The sequence below is a fragment of the Lactuca sativa genome, chromosome 9 (assembly GCF_002870075.4).
Source record: "Lactuca sativa cultivar Salinas chromosome 9, Lsat_Salinas_v11, whole genome shotgun sequence".
NCBI lineage: Eukaryota > Viridiplantae > Streptophyta > Magnoliopsida > Asterales > Asteraceae > Lactuca > Lactuca sativa.
In genome coordinates, this window is record NC_056631.2 from 66,913,407 (window position 1) to 66,924,752 (window position 11,346).

The 11,346-nt window shown below is 39.9% G+C and overlaps 1 protein-coding gene across 1 annotated transcript; it reads left to right on the top strand.

The window, feature by feature from the left end:
• The first annotated feature begins 9,385 nt into the window (after positions 1-9,385).
• Positions 9,386-10,545, top strand: LOC111901595 (ethylene-responsive transcription factor 5). The gene has a single exon (XM_023897470.2). It carries the CDS (start codon positions 9,570-9,572, stop codon positions 10,359-10,361), a length of 792 nt encoding a protein of 263 aa, XP_023753238.1. The 5' UTR covers positions 9,386-9,569; the 3' UTR covers positions 10,362-10,545.
• The last annotated feature ends 801 nt before the right edge of the window (positions 10,546-11,346 follow it).

The window sequence follows — 11,346 nt, forward strand, 5'->3', positions numbered from 1 at the left end:
ATTGGAATTAATTTGGTGACTTAAAGAGATTAATTAAATAAGAGGGTATAAACTGTCAATTGTTTGATAGTTAAACTTTAGACTGTAAATCCATATAGATATGTATTGGACGGATTCTAGAAGCTAGGGATAGCTTCAAATCGTCCAAGGGGTTATCTAAGGAATGGATTTGGATAGCTTTAAGAGAAGATAATCCAATTAGGGTTTAGGTTGTAACCCTTAAGGAGTCTACAAGTATAAATAGATCCTATGGCATAAGGAAATTGGTACTTCACCTAAAGTAGAGAATCCCTGGCCGAATTCCTCCCCTCTCCTCTCTCCCAAATCATCCTCCTTGCTATTTGGTGTTTGTAAGCCATTAGAGGAGTGACAATTGTGACTCTAGAAGCTCCAATACAACAAGATCAAACAAGGAATTCAAAGGTATGATTCTAGATTTGTTTCAATATTGTTATTACACCTAAATAGTCATTAGAAGTCTTGGATTCAAAGCATGTTTAATTAGAAAGCCTAGATCCAAGCATTAGGGTTTTGCATGCGCACATAGGAAAGTTCTTATGGCTAAAACCCATCATTTATTGCATAAATAAATAGATAAAATTTATGAATGAATTGGAGCCCTAGAATCCATAATATTTAGCGAGGTGTTGGTTTTGGGGAGCCAAATGTTATAATTTGGATTACTCGGGGGTTAAAGCATAATTTTGGGGTTTATTTTGTAAAGTTTTTCAAAAGTCAGGGGGTGTTTGGTAATTATTGGACTTACATGGAAAGGATTTTGGAAGGTTGAGGGTTAAATGGTAACTTCTGGGACTTGAATTGTAATGAATTATTAAAGATGAGGGTTATTCGGTAAATAATGGATTTAATTTGAAAAGAATGTGGAAGGAGGGGATGGAAGTGTAAATATGAGCTAAGATTTGAAATTGATAGGCATAATTTGTCACCTTCCAAGTGTATCCACATATAAGGTGATAAACCCTAACCCTAGTTGGTCATCTTCCAGCCGCGAACCCTATTTCTTCCATCCGGCCGGCGCCGCCACTCCCACTGTTGAGGTCACAAAACACCGGTCCAATCTCACCGTGATTGCCACCGGTGAAGCCAAGATAGCTGAAGACTGACATCGTGGAAAGTGTTGCTTCCATTCCTGAAAACACCTCATATCTTCTTTTGTTCCGCCATCATTCACGTCGTCGGTATCACGTAGTGACCGTTGATTGTCGCCACTGTTTTGTTCTCGGCAAAACCACAAACTATGAAGTCGACGTCCATCCAAGGGCACTAGAGGATTAAGATAGCATGGCCCGTTGCTGTTGTTCCCGATGATGGATAACCACCACCTCCCCGCCATATTTTTCTTCTTCTCCTCTATTGAAGACGAAGCCGCCGCTAACGCTGGCGGTTAGCATTACTGTTGTTCGTGGTGGTCTCCACTCGTTCCCCTCCACCGTTCTCATGTTGCTACGTTCCAGCCACGACCGTCGCCGCCACTCCAGCGGCCGTTCGTATCGTCTTCGTCACCGTACACCACTAGGTGGGTGGTTGTGTTCCTGTTCCGGGCAATGTGTGTGGGTGTGTTTCTGCTATTAGTGTATGTTGTGTGTGGTGTTGCTTGGCCGGATTTCACGAGAAAAGCCACCACCACCTCTGTGAGGTGGTGGTTGTCACCTCCAACCACTGCCTGCCACCACAAGGGTGGTTTTATGTGTGTGTGTGTTCATTTGCATATTGTTGTATAATTGTAATTAGTGGCCGAAATAATCAAGAAAATTCATAACCACCATTGTGAGGTGGTGGCTGCCGCCGTGACCCGCCATTGACCACCACTACCTGAGGTGGTAGTGGGTGGTGCCTGACTTAATTAGCAATTAATTAACCTAAAAGCTTAATAAATGGACTAGTTGGATCGCAATTGGGTTGGAAACCCTAATTAGGGTTTAGAAAACCCTAATTTTGGATATGTTAATTTGGAATTTTCGGAACCCGCATGTTTGGACCATTGGATTGGAATTATGGATTAATCTCGACCACATTGTATGGTTGACCTAGTAGAGTGATGGACTTAATGGATTAAGTCCTTAATGGGTTGAGCGAGAACACTTAACCCTAATCATCATTTTATTTGAAAACTCTAATTTTGCTTGGGCCTTGAGTCAGGCATTTCTATTGGGCTTTGGTGATTAGGCGATTGATGGTCCATCCAAGAACAAGTATATGGACTAGAATATTTGGATGGGCTTTCCGGTAAGGCCCATGTGAGGGGTTTGGGCCTAATTTAGAAAATTAGGCCATAAATGGACCATAACTGGGCCTTGATGATTATCAAATGTTGGACCATTAGAATGCCAAATGTTTGGACTGGAATAAATGGTTGGGCCTTAGGGTAAGACTATGTAGAGGTTTGGGCCCAATTTGGAAAATTGGGCCATATATTGGGCTTTGGTTCATTGTTTGGCTTTTGGGCCTTTGGATTGGGCCTTGGGCTTGAATCAAGTTAAGTTGGGGGTAAAGTAGTCTTTTACCTCAAGCATGGACTTATGGTTATGTGTTGGAATCCAATTATTAATTGGGTGCTATTTTGATGTTGACAGTTTAAGAATCTGTCATCCAGCGGCTAGAGTTTTGTCTGCAGGACTTCAACAGTGTGAGGTAAGTTACCTTCCTATAGAAGTGGTTCGAAGGCACCAATGTCGACCCATTAGTAGTTGTTTATAGTTAGATGATTGTCTTTGTGATAATTGTCTAGTATGCCACTATCTGTTATGATTTATATGCTAGTATGCTATGATATTATGTGATAGTGGTAGGGGTGAAATAGACTCCGTATCCGGTCGATAAGAATGAATGGATAGCGATTAATGCATGTATGTTGATTAGTTGTATATGGTCGGATTGGATAGCCCTAGAATGATCGACTTGGCCTTACATCCTGTTCCTTGTTTGGTTGTGGAATTAGGGCAGAGTTGATTATTCAACAGTCTATCATATCTCGGGTTGTGTATAACAAGCATGCACACAAGCAACCAGGGATGTAGGAGTGAGGGTAATCCTAGGGAGAGTACCTAGGAATTTAGTTGTAGGTCTCAGTAGAAGTGGGTGTTAGCACACATAAGAGTGACTTAGTACAGTGACTTAGGACCTTGGAATAAGTTCTAAATCAACTACGAATTGGTGTGGAAGGTAGTATTGGATTGTACTACTGAAATCATAGGATCTGTATGCGATTCAGGAGGAATTTTGAGGCTACTAAGGAACTAATAGGAGTAGGACCTGGAGTGTTCAGAACTGTATTGTGATGTCTGATCTTTCTTTGATATATTTTCAGTGTGACAACTAGTTGAGGTTCAGGATCAGCAGTTGGAGCTGGTGGCCAGGATGGGCCAGGATTGACTGAGGACTGGGTTAGGGAGATCATTCGTGAGGAGGTTGTGTCTTTTGTCCAGGGGATGATACCGGAGCTGGTTGGGTCTGTCAAGGACGCTATGATGGAGTACTTGTTGGATAAGGTGTCTAAGTCCATAACTATTTCGGGTCAGTACTTGACCCGACCCGGCATGGTCCATTTGGGTTGCATGGCACCATGCAATTGGATAGACTAAATGAGAGAAATAACACTTGGAGATTATTAATATATTATAAGTTCTAATATATTAATAATATTATTTGATTAGTTTGATCAAGAATTAATTAAGTATGGGTTGATTATGTAAATCATTCATATCTTGTATAGTGGGCTAAGAGGCTCCATGGTTTATCAAGTTGGGTTCCACCCATAGGATGCTCCATGGGAGTTACAAACCCATGGGTCATGGAAATGAAGAGTCATGACACATTAGGGTTTACATGGTGTAACCCTAGATGTGTCAACACTATATAAGAATCCCATTCTCCACCAAAATCGGCTACACATGTGAAACAAGAGGGCTAGGCCGATTTCAAGAAGTGTGTATTCTCTCAAAAGTCTTTCCAAGAGCATTTGGTGTTGTGTGAAGCATTTGAGGCATCACACTTGGGGTGCTAGGCTTACAGGGTTTCAAGGATCATAAGCAACAACAAGGTAAGTTATTCTATCTTTCATTCAACTTAAAAATTGTTCCCCATGTATGCTAGATAGGAATATAACCATGGAATTCAACTTTGCATGATAATTAGACAAACATAGATCCAAGGTTATTAGGGTTGCATGTACACTTAGGAAGTGTTAGAATGCTCAAAACCCATCAGTACTTCGATAACCGATATGCTACACTTTCTGAGGTTGCTATTGATGCAGCCACCGTGGTTGTTGTTGTCATTAGAGCTCGAGGAGAGAGAGATTTTTAGTATCGGGACTTCAATCGTATGAAGCTCCTAGATTTTGATGAGGTCTCGGACCCGATTGTGGCGATGAGATGGCTGTCTGACGTGGAGGGTTCTTTCTTCACGTGTTCTTGTCCGGATGACCAGAAGGTCAAGTGCGCCCTGAAACTTCTCAGGTTTGGGGCAAGGGATTGGTGGAGATTGGTGACTAACTCTTATACTCCTGATCAGAGGGCCACAATGACTTGGGAGCAGTTCTCGGAAATGTTCCGTGTAAGGTATGTCCCCCTGGTAAAGAGGGGGAGACTAGCCCAGGAGTACTTAGATTTGATACAGACGACCGAGTCAGTGACGGAGATCACCACTATGTTCAATGAGAGGGCTTTGTTCAGTTTTGAGTTTGCTGCTTCAGAGTAGGCTCAGATGACTTTGTACTTGAGTATGCTCAAGATAAACATTTGGCAGTTCGTGTCCACCCAGCGCTATGGTTCTCTCGCTAAGGTTTATGATGCCACGAGGAGAAGAGAGATTGAGATAGAGACCTAGGTGAGGGAACAGTGTTAGACTCCGGATCAGTCCTATCCTATAGCGAAGCAGTTCAAGTCTGCCAGCCTGAGTTCAGGATATGTTAAAGGGAGGCATACCTCTTGTATGTTACAGGTGTGGCGCGGAAGGCTATTTTAGTAGAGATTGTAGGCAGGGTGTGTGAATTTGCTATCTTTGCCGCCAGGAAGGCCACATCAGAGCTCGTTGTGCTGTTCTCGTTTTCGGGGAGGTTTTGCATTCTACACCCTTAGCTTGGCAGTTTCCCGATGGTCGTCAGGGGACCGCTGGGATCCCGAGGACCGAGATTTGAGTTGGAAATTCTTCCATTTACCAATTGTGGTAGTATTAGTATTCATATGTAATTTCAGTTTGTGTTTCAAGGTTCAATTGTAATTTTGGATGATCAGTTAAATAGAATTATCTTATAAGCTCTATTCTAATTGAATTCTTATTATGAATGGACTAATTGTCTTTGTCCTCGATTGTATACGTGTTGGAATTTGGGAATATTGTGTGGGTTCAGATTCTCATGTATATGTAGATATCGATAGTTGGGGTCAAGTGGTGGAGTTCAATTTGGTTTGGGTATCTAAAGGTTTGGTGGTTTTTAGACTCGAACATATCTCAAGTGGGGGAAAGTGGAACCTCGCGACAGGAAAACTTTGTGTTAAGTTCAGTTCTTATACAGATTTCTCTAAGTCCTAAATTTCTGCGCAACTATCAAATCTTCTGGTTTCACGGCAAGCTCATTGCAAAATTGTTGAATTTTCCATTCGATTCGTATTTGTCTTGGTTGTGATGGCACTTGTAGGGCATTTCTACTTAGACCCTAAGGTGTTAGGAGCTAAGGTTGAGGGTTGCTTGTCTGGTGTCATCTGATTGGGGGTGAGCGCGAGTGTTGGTTGTGGATAGCTTAACTAGGTTGTCAGAGCCGAGCAGGAGTGTGGTCTAGTTTAGTATGTGATCAGTTAGTCTTCATTGCGGTGATGCCCTTGGAGCAGGATTAGCATGTCGGCGATTGGCTGAGAAACTCTGGGACCAATTGATTCTGTAGATTTTCGTTCATCTTGGTTCTTGTGAGGGAGTGCTTCATGAAGAAGAAGCGAGAACTGATTTCGAGGACGAAATCTAATTTAAGTGGGGGAGAATTGTAACATTCCGTTTAAAATAAAATAAAATAAAACAAATAATAAATCCTAAAAACCCCGAGATGTATTCATATATATATATATATATATATATATATATATATATATATATATATATATATATATATATTATGTTGGCCCTAAATCTATAATAAATTATTAGAGTATTAGCACAAGGAGTTAAATTTCATATTTTTCTTTGAATATTGAGGGTTTATAGTAACATTTGGACTTGTATTGAATAGATTTTTGGAAGCAGTGGGCAATAAGTAAAATATGGACTTGGATTGAAAAGAATAGAGGAGGAGGGGTCGGAAGTGTCATAAACCGTATGAAGTTTGAATTAGAGATGGGTTAAAACCCGTCATCCTCCTCTTGGATTTCATGAAAACCCTAACCCTACATCACATTGCAGCCATCACCCTTATACCCCTACCTCTAGCCACCGCCACCTCGTAGCCGCTGTTGAAGCCGAAAACCACCTAGTCGAAGCAGCCATCGTCTCTGTTTCTAGTAAAGACGAATAACCAAGAACCGACGTCGTGTTAGTCGGGGATGATCAGGAGAACGAGGCTCGTGGGTGCTGTTGCCGCTGTTCACAAGTGGGTTCGCTAATCTTCTCCATTCTCAGTCTCTTCTGTTGCTATGTTGTCACTGTCGTCGCCGCTTTGTGTTGCTGCTCGGTCATCGTCCCTCCCTCATCGTCCTCTTCCAAGAGCGAGTGCAGTTGCATGGTGATTGGAAGTGAGTTGAGGCTGGTAGACTCGTTCATTGCTACAACAATTACCAACGCATATATCGAGGTGAGTTTTGCATCACTGTACCGTGGGTCGAAGGCACCACTGCCGGCCCACAAGTTTTGGTTATCTGTTAGTAGAGGGACGCCATAGGACTGTATGTAATCATGTAGGATAGACTGAGGACTCTTGATCTAGGATTTCTTGCCTTTTCCTTGTTTGGATGTGGCTTGAGAGTAAGACTGTCCGGGTGTCTATTTCACCTCTAAGTACATACAGTTATGCATTCCTTACATTGTTGGTATTTAGTATGCTGTTATGCTGTAGTGATTTGTTAGATTTGTATCTTGGTATTTAGTATGTTGTTATGTTGTAGTGATCTGTTAGATCTGTATCCTGGTAACGAGTATGCTAATATGATTTAGTGAACTATTAGATGTGTCTTATATTATTGAGTATGTTGCTTTGTGGTAATAATCTATAGAATTGTATGTTAACCGTGCTTGTTGGTTATCATCTATAGAGTGACCTTAGGGACTGTTGGTGGTCGTGTAGGATAGCCTGAGAATTCTTGGTCTAGGATCTCTTGCATGTTCCTTGTTTGGTTGTGGCTCTAGAGTAGGACCATCTATTCGGGTGGCTATCTCACCTCTGGTGACTTATGGTTACACATTCTATGGGGGTTAGCTGGTAGCGGGACTGTATGTTGTGAGAGGATTAGTAGGCAGTAGTGAGTTTTATGATTGCTTTTTGCCTATATTATGTGCCTACTTGATCCTTATTGTTTATTGGTCGACATATTGTGTTTGGTTTGGGTTGAGGCGGTCCTGCTCTGTGCGGTAGGCCAAGATACCCGTTGCGGGATGGCTGTAAGCCGTAGGCACGGAGGCTCATGAAGAGCGGCAGGGTTGAAGCGGTAGGCCAACAAACCTTGGGTATTCTAGCTCGATGGCTGATTGGACCTGTTGTATATTGACATTCCAACCTGGGGTATTCCATCCCGAGGATGACTAGACGCGGAGGTTGATTGGGCCTGGGGCATTCCAACCTGATGGTTAACTGGACCCGACATGTTTGATTATATATGTGATCTGTTTATATGGTGGTAGTTTGGGGGAAACTCACTAAGCTTTATGCTTATCCAATTGTTTATTGTTTTAGGTATCAGTGGTGTCTATGAGAATGAGAATGTGGGACTGTACACACGCACACACATCAACAACATTGAGGATTCCACGTTTTCTATAAAACTTTGATTGTGAATAAATTTTAAAATAGTAGGTATATCTGTGTACATCAACTTACATACAAATTTGTGGGTTGGGTTTGTTGAGCCTATCTTAATTGTTGAAAAACGACCCATATGTATAGAAGAGCATCTTGCAAAGAGGACTAGAACTAATTATTAGTGTCCCAACCTTATTGAGGTCTTTGTTGCATCAAGAATGACGGTCGACTTCCGGTTGGTGTTGTTTCGATAGCTGGTGTTTGCCAATTGGTGGTTATTGCTTGTGACATTTAGCTTGGTTAGGCTAGTGGTTGTTTGCGTTTGCATTGTTAATTCCTGTTTGGACCACAATTTAAGTATTAAAACTTTATCTTCAAAATAGATAGAGACAATGAAATATAAATATATGGAGAATGATGGTCAACTTGATACATTCTTTTCTCTTCAAGAAATAATGTAGATCGCGCTTCCAAGAAGGTGGGAAGGAGTGAAAGTTAAGAGATCAGATAGACAATTTAGTGATACTTTGGTGTCAAGCTATATATATATATATATATATATATATATATATATATATATATATATATATATATATATATATATATATATATATATATATATATATATTACAATGTTTTTAGGAAACTGAGAGTCAATGTTTGCAAGAAGGTCAGATATTGTTATGATCCGAGTATAGTCATAAGAGATAGTACTGCCACCAATTATGATGTTACAAAGTTTATTGTCAACTTGAATCGAATTTTATCCTTATTGACTCTGAAGAAGTTCTCGCGGTTGATCCAGATCGAACGGGCAACATATTTCTTCTTGAGTATCATCTATATTAGCGGCTGTGAGATCGTCCCACACATCCAAAGTTTTATAATGTAACCCATCTTCGTACATTCTGGATTAAGCGGGTTGGACGACTGAGCATCAAATGATTCATCACTATAATAATAAATCATGTTGAATGTGATGCAATGTGTTTCAAAAAGTTCTCTCCAAACATCATAATTTAATTGATCTTAACTGTAATAGGAATGAATATTTTGATTTAGTCTCAATCACAAATAATTCTCTATAAATAAACATCAAATATGATCATAAAGTCAACTTTAAGAGAAATGAATACTTTGTAATGCTTTTCAATTTCACATAATTATTTATAAATTAGCATAAAATTATCATACAATGATGTACGTAAATGACTTATTTAGCATGCTTTAATTTTTAATGTCCAAACATGTACTAATTCTTTAATATTTCGATAGAAAAGGATATGGATGAACCAATATTTTTGTAGGATGATATCTTAAAGCTTTTCTCAAAACCGGTCCACGGTAATATTTTTGAAAGTTTGTCGTATAGTATTTAATTCTTTTTATGGGATACTTCCCTTCTCTATCCACGAACCTCCCTCCCCCGTTCATCCAAAATTTCAAGCATTCATTCATCACTTATATAAGTCTCCTTTCATAACACCTTATTTTCCACTTCAAATTCATCACTTCCCAATACTCCAACCTTTAACATCTGCAACAGATACCTTATTTTCCACTTCAAATTCATCACTTCCCCACACTCCAACCTCTAGCATCTGCAACAATGGCTTCCCCTCATGAATCTTCAACTCTCGACCTCATCCGTCAACACCTTCTCATCGACGACTTATCTTTCCTTCAGAAATACTCTCTTTCCCACAAATCACACATCGTTTCTCCCACTCATTCGTCTTCTTCCCAATCCTCTTCTCTTGATAGCCTTCTTGTTAACAAGTCTGTTTCCAGCGAAAGTGGTGTGAGTAATGGTAACAACAACAGCTTAAAAGAAAGAAAACCGTCTTTAAAAAAGCTTTCCATTCCGTTTCCTCCTCCGCCGGTGGTGGCGCCGGTGAAAGTGGACGACGTCGACGAGAGGAGACATTACAGAGGAGTGAGGCAACGACCATGGGGGAAATTTGCGGCGGAGATTCGCGACCCCAACAAGAAAGGAACCAGGGTATGGCTAGGAACGTTCGACAGCGCCATCGACGCCGCGAAGGCGTATGATAGAGCGGCGTTTAAACTTCGTGGTAGTAAGGCTATTTTGAATTTCCCACTGGATATTGGGTATGAAGAGGAAGCGGCGGAGGCACCGGCGGCGAGGAGTAGCTGCCGGAAAAGAGTTGTCAGAGAGACGGAAACGGTGGATATGGAAAGCCAAAAGGTTCCGAAAGTTGAGCCGGTAACGGAAGAACCTGTCGCCGTTAAGACGGACGCTGGTGTTGGGCCGTTAACTCCGTCATGTTGGACGGCCGTTTGGGATTTTGGGGAGGGTAACGGAAAGGGGATCTTTGAGGTGCCGCCGTTATCACCTTATCCTAATATAAACTTTTCGTCTGGTTGTATCGTCAGTTAAAGAACTTTTAACGGCGCTTACTAAATCTAGAACCCCAAATGGCGGCTAACTATGTATATACAGAAAAGGAAACATTTTGCTTAGTATTCATTAAATTTGTTGATTTGTTTGTTCTTTTACGCGAGAAAAGTTAGAAGGTATTTCAAAAAATTTCATTATAAATAAATATTCAATTTATGTTTAATTATTTAATGAATTCAGTTCCAATGGTTATATGCTAAATCTATATATTAAGATAATCTATTAAGCTTATGAGTATTAAGGGCTTCTGGTCCTATCAGATGTTAATTTTCCTTTTTGAAGTGGAAGGTTAAAGTTTTGTTTGAAACATAAAGTAAAAATATATTTAGTTTAGGATAAATTAAATTTGTTGTTTAAAATAATATCCTTTCAATCATTTTATCCTCTTCCCATATTGCCATCTTGATTTGCGAGTCTAAAACTTATCCACAAGTACGAATTTTTTGGTTGAAGGCTCATTATTCAACCATTTTTTTTTTAGAGAATGAAGGTGAATGTAGCTGTGTAGCATATAAAATTGTTTACAATGTTTTATCACCTGAGTGTATCTTTTCACTTCCTCAAAACCATTTTTTTTTTAATTATTTTTCACATTAATAGGTATAAATTTTGTACCATATAAAATTGTTTCCAATGTTTTATCACTTGAGTGTACCTTTTCACTTCCTCAAAACCAATTTTTATTTATATATTATTTTTCACATTAATAGGAATAGATTGATACGTATACCTTTGATGTAGAGATTTATTATTACACTACGTTTATCGGTGCGTCTTGCGACCGATTGTGTATAAAAAAACAAGAAAGAAAGTCAAAGATTTATACGTATAATTTATACGCTAACAAGACCAAACAAGCAAAAATCACAATCGTTTGTGCACTATACATTGCCACATGGCAGTGTGTAATTGGGCTTTGGGGTTTTTTTTTTAAGTTCAATTATATTATATACTAGTTTATAAC

Coding starts and splice junctions, on each gene's coding strand:
- LOC111901595 (XM_023897470.2), top strand. CDS start 9,570: ATGGCTTCCCCTCATGAATCTTCAACTCTCGACCTCATCCGTCAACAC.